We start from the raw sequence: 18578 nt of genomic DNA, 5'->3' as shown, positions 1-18578 counted from the left end.
GTTTGCTCAGCCTATTTTCCTGCCTGTGTTTGTGTTTTCATCTTGTTTCACCGTCAATACATGTGTGGGGGCTGTCTTTCCTTTGGGGTCTGCTCTGGGGCAGTTAGTTTTCCCCTTTCTTGCTTTAGGCTTATTTAGTCCTCCGGCGGTGACGAGGCGTCTAGGATTATCGTAGGAACGCTCCACGGCTGCTGCTAGTTGTGTGGTTAGGATCAGGGATCTGCAGTCTGCATAGTTACCAACCTCTCTGTTTTTTCTGGGACTCAGCTTGTTTTGCTTTTTTTCTCCTCGGTGACCCATTCATAACACCTGTGCCCTTTCTCTCGCCCCCATCTGCTGTCTTCTCCTCTCATGTCATCTCTTCTTTGACCTGTGTACCCATGTGCTGTAAGGGGAGGAAGCAAAAGACAATACTGACATTGCAGCAGGAGACCGCAGAGGATACATTTTGCGAGGTAAAATATTGTTTAAAAGCAGTCAGTGAAATATTTTAACTCACAAAATGAATCCTCTCTGATCCCCTAAATATCAGTATTGTCTTTTGCTTCCTCCCCTGCCCAGGAGATGTGGCATGCTCCGTACATGGTCAGACACAGACAATTTTTAAAACGAACTTTCGTTTGTGGGAAAAACCCTTTAATGTGACTGGCTTCCTCTGCCTGTAGACACGTCACGCTTCTGCCGCTGGGATCAGCCAAATGATTCACTGCGCCTGCTCGGAATTCTTGCAGGCACAGTAAATCACACTGCCACCATCCTTGTGCAGACAGACAGCAGCGGTCACATTAAAACTGCGCATGGCTCCTCCTGTACAAAGATGGAGCGGTCAGTGAATCATTCGGCTGATCCTGGCGGCGGTGTGTTCGTGACTGTGTTCCGCTGGTGGTACTGCGCAAGCGACTGCATACGGCATCTACAATGTGTGTGTGGTGCGTACTGCATATACAGAGTGTGTGTGTGTGGTGCGTACGGCGTATACAGTGTGTGTGGTGCGTACGGCATATACAGTGCGTGTGTGGTGCATACAGCATATACAGTGTGTGTGTGTACGGCGTATATAGTGTGTGTGTGTGATGTTTCCACATTGAGGCACCCATCACTTGGGTGTCCCAATATGGCGATCGTTGAACTTCCGCCGCTTGGAATTCTGGGCTCTGGACACATCTGGACGGAACAGGATGTGAAGACATTACAAGGTAAGTATATTAACTAATTAGCATAAAGCAACTACAGTTATAAAATTGATTTCAGTGATTCCCTACTAAAATTTAAGAAGGGCCTTGATGCCTTTCTTGAAAACTATAATATTACAGGTTATATCCACAAGTTTCCTTCATATTGCGTTGATCCAGGGAGCTAGTCTGATTGCCGTATGTGGAGTCGGGAAGGAATTTTTTCCCCAATGTGAAGCTTACTGTTTGCCACATGGGTTTTTTTTTGCCTTCCTCTGGATCAGCATGTTAGGGCAAGTTAGGATAGGATATGGGTTGAACTAGATGGACTAAAGTCTTCCTTCAACCTTAATAACTATGTTACTATGTTACTATAATTAAAAATCAATAGCGAACGAAAAAAGGGCTTGTTTGGAAGTATATATAAAGGGATCAATAAATACATGATGGCAGTTGTGGGAATCTGCAGAAGCTGACATGTTCCCTTTAAATGACATGTAATACACCATTCATGTTTGTAAAACGTAAACCAGAATAAAATATGAACAATTTTAGTTGACGTTGGCACTTAAAATAATAAACTCACCACTAATATAAACTACATTTTGTCCAGTGTGATCACCAGTATTGTACTACATTGACTTATAGGCTATTCGTAAATCTTACATGAATGGGTCACATTCCAACGACTTTCTTCTTTTGTGATTGCCCTGGGGAAACTGAATGTGTTGGAAAAATACCTAATTTGCCACACTTGTGCTGAGTTCAAATATCACAACCTTTGGGGACTGTCCCTAATGTAAGCCACTTACGGTTACTTACAATGTATCAGAAGAATTCATCGCTTAATGAAATGAACTATTAACACCTTGCTGTTTGGAATTTACATATAGGAAGATTTACTGTTAATACTTCATGCCATAAAGTGGGAAGGTGGCTTTTTTTTGGAAAATGAATTACTATGAGTTGGGTATGATTATATATGACATATATTATATGTTATCAAATCAATTCTCCATACTGCCAGGATACTGACACCTTTACTGAATTCCTTAGTATTTGGCTGGCTAGATCTATTTTAAACAATTTAGAAAAGTCCATAATTCAATGTTTCCTCTATAAGTTCCATCATAGCGTGAGCTACCATCAGATGACAAATCACACATGGTGACGCAGTTAAGATATAACATAATGCAAGTGCCTATTATACTACATGTATTGGGTTACGCCCAGTGTCAACCCATGTACAGTTGTGGCCAAAAGTATTAACACCCCTGAAATTTTGTCAGATAATACTCTGTTTCTTCCTGAAAATGATTGCAAACACAAATTCTTTGGTATTATTATCTTCATTTAATTTGTCTTAAATGAAAAAACACAAAAGAGAATGAAGCAAAAAGCAAAACATTGATCATTTCACACAAAACTCCAAAAATGGGCCAGACAAAAGTATTGGCACCCTCAGCCTAATACTTGGTTGCACAACCTTTAGCCAAAATAACTGCGACCAACCGCTTCCGGTAACCATCAATGAGTTTCTTACAATGCTCTGCTGGAATTTTAGACCATTCTTCTTCGGCAAACTGCTCCAGGTCCCTGATATTAGAAGGGTGCCTTCTCCAAACTGCCATTTTTAGATCTCTCCACAGGTGTTCTATGGGATTCAGGTCTGGACTCATTGCTGGCCACCTTAGAAGTCTCCAGTGCTTTCTCTCAAACCATTTTCTAGTGCTTTTTGAAGTGTATTTTGGGTCATTGTCCTGCTGGAAGACCCATGACCTCTGAGGGAGACCCAGCTTTCTCACACTGGGCCCTACATTATGCTGCAAAATTTGTTGGTAGTCTTCTGACTTCATAATGCCATGCACACGGTCAAGCAGTCCAGTGCCAGAGGCAGCAAAGCAACCCCAAAACATCAGGGAACCGCCGCCATGTTTGACTGTAGGGATCGTGTTTTTTTCTTTGAATGCCTCTTTTTTTTCTCCTGTAAACTCTATGTTGATGCATTTGTCCAAAAAGCTCTACTTTTGTCTCATCTGACCAGAGAACATTCTTCCAAAACATTTTAGGCTTTTTCAGGTAAGTTTTGGCAAACTCCAGCCTGGCTTTTTTATGTCTCGGGGTAAGAAGTGGGGTCTTCCTGGGTCTCCTACCATACAGTCCCTTTTCATTCAGATGCCAACAGATAGTACGGGTTGACACTGATGTATCCTCGGACTGCAGGGCAGTTTGAACTTGTTTGGATGTTAGTTGAGGTTCTTTATCCAACATCCGCACAATCTTGCATTGAAATCTCTTGTCAATTTTTCTTTTCAGTCCACATCTAGGGAGGTTAGCCACAGTGCCATGGGCTTTAAACTTTTTGATGACACTGCGCACGGTAGACACAGGAACATTCAGGTCTTTGGAGATGGACTTGTAGCCTTGAGATTGCTCATGCTTCCTCACAATTTGGTTTCTCAAGTCCTCAGACAGTTCTTTGGTCTTCTTTCTTTTCTCCATGCTCAATGTGGTACACACAAGGACACAGGACAGAGGTTGAGTCAATTTTAATCCATGTCAACTGGCTGCAAGTGTGATTTAGTTATTGCCAACACCTGTTAGGTGCCACAGGTAAGTTACAGGTGCTGTTAATTGCACAAATTAGAGAAGCATCACATGATTCTCTAAACTTATGTTTGGTGTGGAATTATATCCAATTTGGCTTTAGGACAATTCTTTTTGTGTTTTTTCATTTAATACAAATTAAATGAAGATAATAATACCAAATAATTTGTGTTTGCAACCATTTTCAGGAAGAAACTGAGTATTATCTGACAAAATTGCAGGGGTGTCAATACTTTTGGCCACAACTGTATCACAATTACTGGCTCACCAGTGAGAGGTTTTCTGGAGTGCCTAAATGTGTTGGTCTATTGCTAGCACCATGAATGGGGCGATCCAAAAGTAATGATAATCGGTTATTTCTATTGCACACAGAAATTAAATTAAAACGTTTTCTTCTCTCTTAGGTACCCACTAGCCCAGGAAAAAAAAATCACTTAAATAGACCACGATTCCCGGGAGCTACATTCATTTGAATATGAACTGCCAAGGAGTGAACATCAAAATGGAAAAAAAACAAGCTCAGAGCTGTCATCAAATACCTCAGCTTGAAAAAAATGTCTACCAAAGACATACACAGCGACTTGGTGGAAACATTGGGGGACTCTTCTCCTCCATATTCCACAGTTGCACACTGGGCCAAGGAATTTAAGCTGGGAAGAACATCGACGGACGCCCATCCACGTCCCTCAATGAAGAAAACGTGAAAAAAGTTGAAGAAGTTGTGTTGGCAGATCGAAGAGTGACTATCAGGCATGTAGCTGAGGTCACAGGGATCTCATATGGCAGTATTCAAAGAATCCTTGCAAAAGAATTGCATATGAGAAAGGTCTCTGCGCGTTGGGTGCCAAAAATGTTAACCGACGAGCAAAAGAAGAAATGAGTTGACATTTCAATAGCAAATCTCGAAAAGTTCCAAGCAGACAAGGAGAATTTTTTGTCACGTTTTTTGACCATGGATGAGACCTGGATCCACCACTTTGATCCCGAAACTAAACAACAATCGATGACATGGAAACGAGCCAACGAACCGACGCCGAAGAAATTCAAAGTGTCAAGCTCAGCAGGGAAGGTTATAGCGTCCGTTTTTTGGGACGCTGAAGGAATTATTATGGTGGACTATTTGGATAAGGTAGCCACTATTACGGGCTCCTACTACGCAGAACAAATAAGAAGATTGCAGGAGGCTATCAAGGAGAAAAGGCGCGGCAAACTGCGGGCTGGAGTGCTGTTTCACCAAGATAACGCACCGGCTCACAAAGCTGCAGTTGCCATGGCTACCATTCAAGAAGCGGGCTATGAACTGGTGGAACACCACCCCTATTCACCAGATCTAGCCCCCAGTGACTTCTTTCTCTTTCCTCGGCTCAAGGAACACCTCCGGGGCAAGAAATTTTACGACAATAGCGACATGATAACCGCTGTTGGGGAGTTTTTTGAGGGTCAAGATCAAGAATTTTTTTCGAAGGGAATTCTAAGTTTAGGAAAGAGATGGACTAAATGTATAGACTTGTTAGGAGACTATGTAGAAAAATAAAAAAATGTTTTGACTATATTCATTGTGCTTATTATTGATTATCATTACTTTTGGATCGCCCCTCGTATAATATAAGGGTCATATACTTATCATCATAGTGATCCTCAGTTATTGGTCTCTGTGAATTCCTCATTCTGTAAAAATATGTTCACAAAAGGAAATCTTGCCTGGGTGGCAACCGAGGATCTAACACCTAATCTAAAATACGGTCTTTGAAGTCTTATCTTCAGCTACTTTGTGCCCTTTTCAATCAAATACAATTTTACAATGTAAAAAATCTCTAAGTATTTTGCATTAGTTGAAATGTTATAATCTCGTGATTCGAATTTACAGAATCTTTTCACATCTAGAATTCTTGATTGCAGTGAATATTGAACACATCTGATTAGTCTAATTTAGACATAGCTAAACATTTCTAGAAGAATGATTTTATTTTCAAAATACTTTTATATTTTCACATGCATAGGGGTAGGAATTTAAATACCCTCAGGTTTACCTATAATCACAGGATAGAAGCATCTAGTCATGCCTGACAGCACCAGAAGAAGCCTCCAGTACATGAAATTAATTGTCTGGAGGCTAGTAAGAGGAAATCGTCACACTCTGTCACAACTGGTGATAAAAATGCAGAGATTAGGCGATATGAACATTGCCTTACAAAGGCCATGGAATTTATTCCAACAATTCCTTGAAAGCTCTTTATATATTTAAAGGGAACCTGTCACTAAGTCAAAAGAGGCAGTTTTCGCTCTTATTTTATTCCCGATGCACCCCTTATTATTCTGCTCTAAACGGTTCCAGAGATACGGGCCTTTTTAGTTATTATTTAGTGCTGTTTTTCATGTTTTTTACCAAGGGGCTTAAAGGGTAAAAATGCAGTGGAGCCTAAAGACATACCCTTAAAGAAACTTGTGAGCAACAACCACGTAGTAAAGATCATAGAATTAGCACTAAATTAAAAAAGGCTAATATATCTGGAACCATATTGCGGATTAAAAAAAACCTCAAATACTCAGGGGAGCAGCAGGGATAAAATAGGACCAAAAACTGGACACTTTTGACCTGGGCTTTGACCTCCTCTTTAAAGAACCTGTGGTGCAGTCACTCATATGCTTACCTGATTAGACAGGAATGCTATCAAGTGCAACTACTTGGACAACTTGTCATATCCCTCATTTGGCCCCCATAAAATAAAGCTTATGCTCACCTCTCGTGACAGCGCAATTCCTGCGGTGTCGGCACTCGCTCTCCCAGGGCTTCCGCACTGTTGTTGTGACATGTGACACCAGAGCCCAATCAGCACTTGCATTATTGTCCCCGTCTCTTATCGAATTGAACATGCAGAGGAAGTCCGAGATCAGCTGCAGCCCAGACTTCCTCTTCGATTTGTCAAAAGGCGGGGACAGTGACCCCAATGCTGACTGGGTGCTGATGTCATGTGGTACGACAACCTCACGGGAGCTGCGCGGAGAATGAGTGATGACACAGAGGGAAAGGTGCTGGTACGGGAAGTGAGTAGAAATTTTATTATTTTACAGGGGCCAAACGTTTTGATCAAGAAGAGGTTGTCCTAGTAGTGGACAACCCCTTTAAAGGGAATCTGTTAGCAGGTTTTTGCTATACATTCTGTGGACAGCATAATGTAGAGGCTAAGACACTGAATTCAGGGATTTGCCACTTATTAGACTGGGGCTGTTGTTTCCATACAGTGGAGGTTTTATCATCAGGAAATTATCACTGATGAGACCACAGTGCACGTGAACTCTGGTCTGAACAGGCCCCCCTCCACTGTTTGTCAATAGACAATATCTATAGAGAGCTGTGGTGTGGGTGGGGTTAGCTTTCTGAGCCCTACTACATGCCACATCTAAGAACTCTGACTGTGTCACAACTGCTGCACCCAGTAAACTAAGTGATACATGGTTGGAATCAGGGTCTCTTTGCCTACATTGTGCTGCTGTCAGATCAGATAACAAAAACCTGGTGACAGAATCCCATTAACAAGGCGTTGCCCAAGAATTGGACGTCTTTAATTCAGTTTATACTTTATATTTCTCTATATTATGTATCATTAGTATATTCCTAACATATATGTCGAGTACCAGACTGATGCCACTTCAATTCATACTTCTGGAAGGAAAATGATTATACCATTGCTTGATTATAGTACAATACGAGCATTGATATTATACTTATGGGACTGACATTGTATTTTCAACAATAGCTTCTTTGTAATTGCAGTGCAGACAGCCATCCTGTAGAGTGAGGCCGATGAAGACAACATTTTCATTAAGTATAAGCTAACGTCTGAAACTGAAAAACAATCCAAAAAAACTGCCTTTCTTCTGAAAAGCACTGAAAGAACTAGGCCTCTTTATCCCTCTGCTCCACCCTGCCCTGATGTACAGCAGATACATTTCATACTCATGTAAATGTTTCCAGGTGTGATGACTGCATACAGCAGTACTGTTTTAACAACCTCGCTGGGGATCACCATGCTTATGGAATAGAAATCATTTGGCATCGTGGCTGGAAAAGTCTGATACGTTTGTGAAGGTTTTTTAGGGTTGGTGTCTGCAGAGAACAGACATGGTTTCAGAAAGGTGTAGACCTGACTGCTTTCTTTAGTCTCTGATGTCATAGGGTCCCAGTCTTTGGGTGATTTATAGAGTCGTCATACTTTTGAAGCAAAATTGAGATCGCATTACACCTCTATGTCTTTAATGGCTCTTGCACATGACCATTTAAAACAGAAGAGTGCTATCCGAGGTTTTGACGGACAGCCCTATTCCCCATGTTATTTTATGGGGCTGTCTACAAGTCCAATTTTTTTCCTTGAACTGAGTGGATCTAGGGAAAAAAATCGCAGCATTTACGATTTGCCTTCGTGATTCTGATAGCACTCACCCATTCAAGTCTATGGGTCTGTGAAAGAAATCGGACCACACTCGGATGACAACCAACTGGGGACCGATTTTCACAAACATACATAATGGAGAAAGATAAAGAAACTAGTTTCTCCCCACCTCGGATCCCACTCTGATCAAACTCTGATCAGTCTTATTAGCATAACTGGAACGTTTTTTTTCGGATGGAGAGAAAACGGTTGTGTGACATTATCCATACAATGTTAAAAACTTTGTCACCAAATTTGTTACCAAATGTAAGTATATTCTACAAAAAATGGGAATCATAGGCTTAACTTGCAGAATGAGTCCGACAAATACCTTTAAAGGGAATCTGTAACCCCCTGGACGATTTTGATCTATTAGTATGGGCATACATGTAATAGAATGGTTAAACCAGTCTGAATGCCTCATAGCTGCAGTGTAGATCTTGAGAAATTCATTTATAATGTTTTATGCTAATGATTTCTTCCAGACTCTGAAGCGTGCGGTGCCTGGAAGAAATCCCTGCCTCCTGTCTTCACTATAATGGTACTCCCCTCCCATCATCAAATCTGAACTAATTATCTTTCCTCCATCTCGCATACCTTCCCTACCTGATCTATCTATCACAATAAATGAATTCACACTTTCCCCTGTCCCGGTAATCCGCTGCCTCGGAGTAACGCTTGATTCTGCCCTGTCCTTCAAACCACACATCCAAGCTATCGTCACCTCCTGTCACCTCCAACTCTAAAATATTTCCAGAATCCATCCTTTCCTTAACCCTCACTCTACCAAAATGCTTGTGCATGCTCTAATCATCTCCCGCCTCGACTACTGCAACATCCTCCTTTGTGGCCTACCTTCTAAGACGCTCGCACCCCTCCAGTCCATCCTTTACTCTGCTGCCCAACTAATTAATCTCTCATCTCGCTACACTCCTGCTTCCCCTCTTTGCAAATCTCTTCACTGGCTCCCAATTTCCCTGTGTATCCAGTTTAAACTACTAACACTGACCTACAAAGCCATCCATAACCTTTCTCTTCTGTATATTTCTGAACTAATCTCTCAATATCTTCCCTCGCGTAATCTCTGGTCCTCCCAAGACCTTCTTCTCTCCTCTACGCTTATTCGCTCCTCACCCAGTCCCCTCCAAGACTTCTCCCGAATATCCCCCATCATCTGAAAATCTGTGCCCCAACATGTCCAACTATACACCACATTTGGATCCTTGAAACGGAACCTGAAAACCCATCTCTTCAACAAAGCTTACAACTTGTAATGACCACACGGCCACCTCAACATCATCGGAGCTACTGCAACCCCTGATCTCCTGTCTCCTTCTCCATAATCCTGTAGAATGTAAGCCCGCAAGGGCAGGGTCCTCACCACTCTGTACCAGTCTGTCATTGTCAGTTTGTCTACTGTAAGTGATATTTGTATTTTGATGTAACCCCGTCTCATGTACAGCACCATAGAATTAATGGTGCTATATAAATAAATAATAATAATAATCATCAGCATCACACTGACCTGTTTGACGCTATAATCCTGCGCATAGCGCTATGCACATGCATGGTTGCATAAACCTTGTCTGCCCTCCTATGGGAAGTGTCTGCATTGATTTTCTGCACAGGCATGATAACACAGATTCCCTTTAATATTTGCTTTTCAAGGATTAATAACAAGGATTAAAATAATGTAGACGAAGGGAGTGACATTAAAAGCCTGTAAATGTAACTCAAGGTTGGATTGATCGCTGACATTTAGAGCAGTGTTCGTGGGCTGATAACCAGTGATCACTAGTGATCACCTTTGCCTCTTAAAGAGAAATAGCATTCAGCCCACCCCTGTTTAGACTTTTATCCATTAGTTTTTGAGAGAACCAGTCTTCATTAAGCTTTTATGTATCATATAGAGGTGTCAAATTAATGTCTATTTGACAACCCGCTCAACCTAAATTAAAGAAACATTTGCTAAATGATTAAAGCAAAGCAGACTGTAAAAGGTGCAATAGAGAATAGACAACTGCAGCACTTTCTCCTTTCTCCTAGCAGTGAAGAAAGATCATTTACCCAGACTAGAAAATCTCCTCAGGCTTGAACAACTGCTGATTACACCACCCACAGCAAATAATACCAGCCCCTAATTTCCTGACCATAAAAATAGCCATTTGGAAGCAGGATGAAGAAAGAATTTCATTGATTAGATTGAGATGCTCTTATTTACTTGGAAAGCCTAACTACCCCATAACTGTCCAAATTTGTGGGGCAAAACAAGTATACAGGTGGCTTTATATATGAATATATTCGGCTGATAGCTATCTCTATCGAATGCCCCATACATCTGCACACTTGATTAGGCTGAGTTTCCAAATGTTTGGCTTAGGAAGTGGGGACTAAAGGCCCCGTTACACACAACGATGTCCCAGCGATCCCACCAACGATCCGACATGATGGGATCGCTGGAACATAGTTAGAATGATTGCTGGTGACCTGTCACAGACAGACTCACCAGCGATCAGGACCAGCGAGCAAGCTAGTATCTAGGGTAAACAGTGGGTATCCAAGAGCCGCGTGGCTCTTACTTACACTCTGTTTACCTTAGATACCAGCTCCCAGCGTCGCTGATCGTTGCTCTCCCGCTGCCACGCGATGCGTGCTGGCCAGCGGGAGACCAACGATCAAAAAATGGCCCAGGACGATCCTGCACGATCAGCGATACCCGGCGGTGGGGCCGGTCGCTGATGGATGGCACACACATCGAGATTGCTGGAGAGATCGCTGATGCGTCACAAAATCAGCGATCTCGCTAGCGATCTCGCTGTGTGTGACGGGGCCCTAAAGGCGAGATGGCTGCTGAACAATCTCTTGTGTATGGTGGGCTAAAGTCTCTGCCACAGACAGTTTTAGAAGGTTGGACAGTCCTGTTAAATTCTGTCTGTTTAGCCAACTTAACATTCATGTGAATAGATAATAACCAGCAATATGGCAACTATATAATAGTTATTTAACAATTTGCAGACACCTAATTAAAACATCCAAGTCTAATTTTTTTTTTTTTTTCAGTGTCGAACAACCTTATTTAATCCTGTTAGGCTTCATTATTTGAGTCTGTGAAATGTCTAACATTTTTGACAGTTTATTGGAGACTGCACTATTCTTTCTGACGAAAATACCAGAGGGATTGAATTAGACCTCCAAATATAAGACTGAAAGGAGCCTTAAATATTTGGTAAATTTTGAATGAACCATTAAAATGTCCCTTTCTCTTGTCCTAGTAGGGGACCATTGATACCAGCAGAACAAAAAAAGGACTAGGCTTACATCTAACATGGCCGATCAGTTTCCCAGTCTTCTGCCACTGGTGGACAGTTGGGAAGTTCAACATAGTCTATTGAATTTTGACACTTGAAGTACGGTAGTAAAGAAATTAAAAATATTAAAACACTGAGAGCAATTAGTGAACCGTAATGTAATATTCCAAAAGGGCTCAACATCAGTCGCTGTTCAGGTACTCTATTATAAAAGCAGGCTTTTAGATATTGAAAAATGAAATCAATGACATACCCTCTTAATGTGTCTTGTCCTCTCCTTCTCACCCTGAGTGCTTGCCTGTCTTCATACACTGCAAACCTGTCCACTTGTTGGTCACCGAGTTCCAGCTGGCCCTGAGCTTGCTCTGCATACCACAGTGCTGTACATCCCAGCATGAATTTGGCCAGCCATATCACCCCCATGATGATAGGGGTTGAAGGTTTCGTCCAATCTCCCAAATTACTGACTGCTTGTTAATGTTGTTCTAATGAAGGAAGATTGTGAATAGTCCTGAGCATAGAGATCTCCAGTCCTGTCGCACTCCCGCAGAGGCTACAATAGAAAATTACATTTTATGGTTTTACAATTATGAAAATTAACACAGGAATAAACAAAATTCTTAATACCGATAAAAAGTTTTTGTAGATCTCTAGATGATAGTCATAGTTAGTCCTATATCTATTGAAGAAAAGAAATAGAGCAGCACAAAAATACAAAAGAGAGTCCAGGTGCAAAGTTCCCAAAGGCATGTACCAAACCTTTATGATGTAAAAAATCCAGAAAGCAGGAACAGCACACTGGTTTTTCAGGGTTAAATGAGAGGTGTTTATTTAGCCCATAAGTGCAACGTTTCGATTCAAGTGGCGAACCTTTTTCAAGCTTGAAAAAGGTTCGCCACTTGAACTGAAACGTTGCACTTATGGGCTAATTAAACAACTCTCATTTAACCCTGGAAAACTGGTGTGCTGTTCCTGCTTTCTGGATTTTTAGTCCTATATCTACCCATCTAGATCTACACTTTAATCCACATTTCCTGTTTTTACTATTTTCATTTCTATGTCAGCCACAGTGCCCCCTGACAATGAAACAAACAGTGAAACCCAGAGTGCTTACCAAAAATTCCAGCCACCAGTCTATCCCAATGACATCACTACATGGCTGCTACTTAGTGACTTCATCACAGTTTTCATCTCCCCTGTTATCTATCAATGATGGCTGCCAGTGCTCTATCTAAAGGATAAGTTCAGAATATCAGGACTATGAATGTCCCCAACATCTACCATAATGATATGGATGCAGATTTTTTTTAAAAATCTGGATAAGAGTTGTGTGTGATTACTGCAGTATTGGGAGAATATCAACAACAAATCGGACTTACACATAAACATAGCCGAAAGAAGAGTTCCAGAGTGATCTTTTATGGATTGATTATGGGATATATCTAGTATAGGTGTATAAGTTGCTGGATATTTAGCACGCATTACAGGTCTCTTCTAGCTTTGGGTGCTCTTGATTAATTGTTTTAATCTTGTTATAATTTTAATAGTACTAATAAAATATTGTATTGTTTTAAATCTTAATCTCCGGAGCTCTTCTTTCGGCTATGTTCACATGTAAGTCTGAATTGTTGTTGATATTATTGTGAAGTGCCAGTTTTCTGGATAATATAGGACTTTTTTATGTAAAGTATTAGGAGAATGTAATTTTATTTTTCAGGGTCACAGTTGTTAATAAAGCGGGACTAGTCCAGCAGGGCAGGGACATCTCTTCTCCTGGACTAGTCCTGCCTTGGGTATTCTAATCACACCACGCTAGGTGTGAGTAATAGCCTGCATATAATTCACGACTTAATGCAGAATAAAATTAAATCCTTTGAAGATTGTAGCATTAGTAGTCACATACATTCACATTAAAGAAGTTTGCATCCATAATAGCTGTTGGGGATTTTCAGGGGATCTAAAAGGTTCCCTTTAAGATTTTTTTATGTAGCAGTTTGCTCTAATAAGCCATGGTCTTCCATAAGTGCAGTGTGACTGTCAATTGCCCAATTTTTCTTTTTGCTAACACTATTCTGTATTCTTTTGGACAAATGTTGATAGTTTAGGCTAAAATTAATATTATTTGAATACTATTTAAAAGCCCAAATATAGAATTTATCTACATAAACATTCAGTTACTTTTCATATACAGTGAACTACTTGGACCAATTCTTAAACAATGAAGTTTATTTTATATACTAGAGCAGCGCTTCTCAAATTGCCTATGTTCTTCACTCATGAGACCCACCACAGCTTTAGGCGTGGGACAGAAGAGGAGGCAGGTTCGAAAGACATTACTAAATGCTGCATAGGCACAAAAACTGACTTATTTTTTTTGCTAATTTTCCTGTACTAGTGGAAACAAATTTCAAAATAATTTTAGGTACTTTCAAAATTTTCACCTGAATTATTACCAATGGTGAAGCCTAGGAATGACCATATCAAAGCTAAAGAGATCCTTGAAAATGAACAGTTTGAAACCCCCTGTCTAGATTAGCATTCTCAAACCTGCAAAGGTTGAAGTTAGTAATCCCTGGATTCCATGTTAAGACAACATCTGCGCAGAGTTTAAAGTGGTGATTTATGATCTTGGAGTTGACATTTTCAAATCAGGCACTACATAGTAAAGTAGGGTAAAGTAATAAAATCTAACTGTTTCACTGCATTGTAGAAGTTCAGGTAAGCTGGCGAGGACCAAGCTGATTCTGAATAACCAGTAGTAGAACTGTGAATGCAGCTCTGGACTAAAACACAAGACTATGAATCAGAATTAGTACAATTAAATGATTGTACATATATTAGCAATAACAATAATTTTATTTTTAGAGTGCCAACAATTCAGTTGCGATCCCATGCTGTCCTGTCTGTATACTCTTTCTTGCTTCCTCCACTGCCCAGGAGATGCGGTATGATCAGACCCTGTCCCTGTACGGTCAGACACAGCCATTACACAGTACACAGCAGGGGCACAGTTATAAGATTATCTCAGCACAGGAACATTTTTTAATCACATCTAGTTGTGTAACTTAACTTTCTAAGATCTCTTGATTAAAATGAACTTTGTTTGTAGGAAAACCCTTTAATTGGTCCACTCTAGCACATAGAATTCCAATTATGAATAGGTTGCATATCATTATAATATCACTGATATAATTTGATTTCTTTGAAGGCTTGATTTTATTATTTAGTTTCTCCATGTACTTATGAGCTAACCCTGTAGCTTTTAGAAGACATATTAGGTGACCATATCTTAAATATACAAAGCCTTCCATAGTACACAAATTGCACAGTGCACAAAGGGAAAGGGGAACTTTGTTCATTAGAGAGTGCTTTGTTCATTCAGTGAGAATAATTGGTAACAATTGGTTCTTAGCTTGACTAAAGTTTGTCGGTTTATATTTAGAAAAATTGTAGTTCCCTAAAAGGAAATGCACTTCGGCAAGGTCATTTTACTGTCCCTACTCCCTTGTTAGAAAATTGATTTAATCAATGTGCCCTTTGCTATTGGTCTACAATTTCATCATTAAAATAATTTTAATCATTGCCTGAACTTTCTAACATTGAATCAACCAAATGGTGGCTCATTCAAAGCCCCCATGACAACATGAGCATTAACCAATAATTCAAAAATATCAAAATTTTTATTATTAATTATCCATTATTAAAAATATTTGCATGATTCAATAATAAAGTACAAGAACAAGCAAACATGACAACAACCAGCTCCCCACAAATAGTAATATTAGCTGCTTGGCATGTGATATGGCATTAATACAATCTTTCATATTTCAATTTTACCACGATTATGGAGATTTTGGACCTGCCTATATCAAAAACCATCCCCCCAGCACATTGTTGTGAAAAAACACCAGCCCAATGAAACCACTAGGGGATACCACAGTAGAAACCAGGCCTTCCAAAACCACTACACACTTCCTCTTACCATGTGAATCCCTACCAGAGTAATAACCCATGATGTTGTAAACAAGGAGGAGAGTGTGCCCATAAACAATGAGATCTCAATGTTACATATTGTAAAAGACCGCCATGCACACATTACCTGGATCCCTGCAGCATATGGAACAGTGAGAAGGAGCTTGTGTCACTCAGCCCCTGAGTTTAGTTTAGTGGAGATGTTTGATGAGTAGGTGGGACGGGGGAAGTGTTTGATGAGGGGAAGGGGTGTGGAGACTTTAGAGGAGCGGCGCACTCTTTATTTTTCACCCTTAACTTTATGTGTATTGATTCCGGCAGCCAATCAGGGCGCAGAAACAATCCACAACGTCATGACACAAGGTCTTCTATGATTGGCCGTCAAAGTCACATGTCCCTGGCCATATAAAAGGTGGACATCTTGTTTTGCTGGTGCCATTTTTTCACTGTTACTGTGCAGAGAAGCCACTCCTGCTGGTGCTGCACGTGAAGTTGTCAATTAGCTAGATAGGATCCTGTCCTGTGTAAAATCGATCTTTCAACATCTATCAAGACTGTGTAAAATTCTGTTGCAGTCTCAGGAGACCCCATTTGCTAATCCAAATAGTTTGTGATAAATTTGTGTTTCAGTGACAAATCAGAAGGCCAGATTTCCACTTAAAAAACGTTAGGTATAACAATGTTGTTCAGGCACACTATCTAAGAAAATAAATAGTGATTGTTCATTTAGTGACTGGTGACTGACATCTGTGGGTGAAAGGTTGTGAAATAGCAGGTTACAAGAGAGTAAGGCTACATACAACATGAGTGGGAAAAAGCAAGGTCCTGGTGGAAAGCGGAATAGGCTTGGTGTTAGACATGTACGTGGGTTAGGTATTAATGTTACTGAAATTAAAGGGAACCTGTCACCCCCGCAGGCGTTTTTAAGTAAAAGAGCCACCTTGTGCAGCACTAATGCTGCATTCTGTCAAGGTGGCTCTTTTATTTAGGATACCTTCCACCGCAGAAATAATCGTTTTTAAAATTGGTCAGACATACCTGATATTTGACAGGGGGGCAGGTCTTTCCCCATCTGACAGAGACGCCTCACATCCATGAGAGCGGCAGATAACTACTGCGCATGCCTGAGATTACCATCCCCGCAGTGTGAATAAACCATAAGCGACTGCGGGCGGGATCTCTGGCCACGCGTCGACGCAGCCGCGATAGGAAGGCCAGGAAGTCATAAGAGAGGACGGGCAACGATAACTGCGCATGCCCAAGAATACATAGTACAGCGCAGGCACCAGGATTTGAAAAGAACGATGTGGAGGCGGAGCAAACAATGCAGGAAGACATGAGTGATGAATGTGAGGCGTCTCTGTCAGATGGGGAAAGACCTGCCCCCCTGTCAAATATCAGGTATGTCTGACCAATTTTATAAATGATTATTTCTGCTGTGGAAGGTACACTAAATAAAAGAGCCACCTTGACAGAATGCAGCATTAGTGCTGCACAAGGTGGCTCTTTTACTTAAAACCGCCTGCGGGGGGGGACAGGTTACCTTTAATGAAAGCTCAACTGAACAAACACCGTCTTATCATATCCAAAGATCACTGACAACATCTGCTACTGGACTTGCTACGCCGCTCCCTTTCTTTGGCAGCCACACAGCGGTCTGCCTTGTAGATGAGGCTCAGAAAGAGCATGTGCTCCAGTGGATGGTAAGCGCTGCATCAAGTGGCTTCTCCTCTTCCTTCACCTTAACATCACACACAGTACAATACTAAGAGGTGGCACCCCACTCCCCCCATGTCACAAATTTCCAAATGCACAACTGACTGGGGAACCAAAGATGGGCCATTTCTGCAGTGCTGTTCACACATTATATTCTATGGGCATCAGAGGTCTGCTCCAAAAATTCACAAATTCCAGAGGAGGAAAGCACCTGCACTGATGCCACAAATCTTTTCATGTTGGATCCGGGGGCGGAACGAAATAGGGTCTAAGCAGAATCCAGTCCTTCGTCACCAGACGTTAACCACCAGGGGTGGAGGTGATCCTAATGAGACTCAGATACCAGAGGCGCATGCGGACTGTACTGTGGTGTCAGGGCAGGAAGAGGAAAGGGGTGATTCTCAGGGTGAGGAGTGTGAGAATGGAGAGAATGACAATAAAGTTGTAGATCCCACTTGGTGTGAACCCAAAGGTACGCAGCTGCTGCTTCTTCCTCCTCCGTCACTGTGCCAAGTCTTCTCATACAGGTCTCCAGCCGCAGAAACTCCACTTGTTTACCCCTACAGTTGGGGTGTGTGAGAGCCTGTCAGCTTTTACGGAAGTTAACATGACTGCTAATTTTGTGTCACCCAGCACAACACATCTTTCTCAATCCACCATAGCATCTCCGCCTGCACCTCACTTATAGTCCAGCAGTTTGTCCTCTGCTCTTCTTTGTACTCCACCCTCTCGCAACCCAGCCCTCGGTCCTGCAATTGTGGTCACGTAAAAGAATGTTTCCTCCTACACATGCAAAAGCTAAGAGCTTGAATTCCAGCATCTCCAATCTGTTGGCCACAGAAATGCTTCCTTTCCACCTGGTATACACAGATGGTTTCAGAAAGTTGATGGCCGTCGCAGACCCCCAGTACCAGTTGCCTTGTCACCATTATTTCTCTATGAAAGCTGTGCCTGTGCTACACCAGCATGTCGCAGACGTTCCCTGAAAAATCTATGTCTGCCAGGGTGCATTTCACCATGGACACCTAGTCAATGAAACATGGGCAGAGGTGTTTCATCTTACTGATTAGGCACTGAGTGACTCTTTGGCTGTGGGGGCAGGTGGTCAAGGGGCTACTCCACAAGTCTTTGAAACCCCAAGGCTTGTGGGCAAAACATCTGTATCTAACAGTTCCTCCACTGCATCTGGCTTCTTCACCTCCTCTAGGACCTCCCCCTGTGCCGTCAACCTCTCCTGTTCTGAGTTCATTCTCTGGTTCACCAGTTGTGAGTTCTCCTTCCAGACTCCCTCTGGTGGTAATAGGAGGTAGAGAGGCTGATTTGATCGGTGGAGATCTGCCACCTGAGAATGAGGATGACGATTGGATCTCAGG

General features: G+C 41.5%; 1 protein-coding gene across 1 annotated transcript in view; it reads right to left on the bottom strand.

Annotated features, from left to right (window-relative positions):
- Positions 1-18578, bottom strand: part of LOC141049088 (fibrillin-2-like) — a 293475-nt gene that overhangs the window by 268142 nt on the left and 6755 nt on the right. Inside the window, exon 2 of the mRNA XM_073545236.1 lies at positions 11771-12070. Coding sequence (XP_073401337.1) covers positions 11771-11940 — 170 coding nt within the window. The 5' untranslated portion in view covers positions 11941-12070. The remainder of the gene's footprint in view (positions 1-11770; positions 12071-18578) is intronic.

The sequence above is a fragment of the Dendrobates tinctorius genome, unplaced genomic scaffold, assembly GCF_039654945.1.
Source record: "Dendrobates tinctorius isolate UK_male_01 unplaced genomic scaffold, ASM3965494v1 ptg000011l, whole genome shotgun sequence".
In the NCBI taxonomy this organism is placed as follows: domain Eukaryota; kingdom Metazoa; phylum Chordata; class Amphibia; order Anura; family Dendrobatidae; genus Dendrobates; species Dendrobates tinctorius.
Note: the sequence above shows the minus strand (reverse complement) of the source record. Positions and strands in the feature narration are given on the sequence as shown.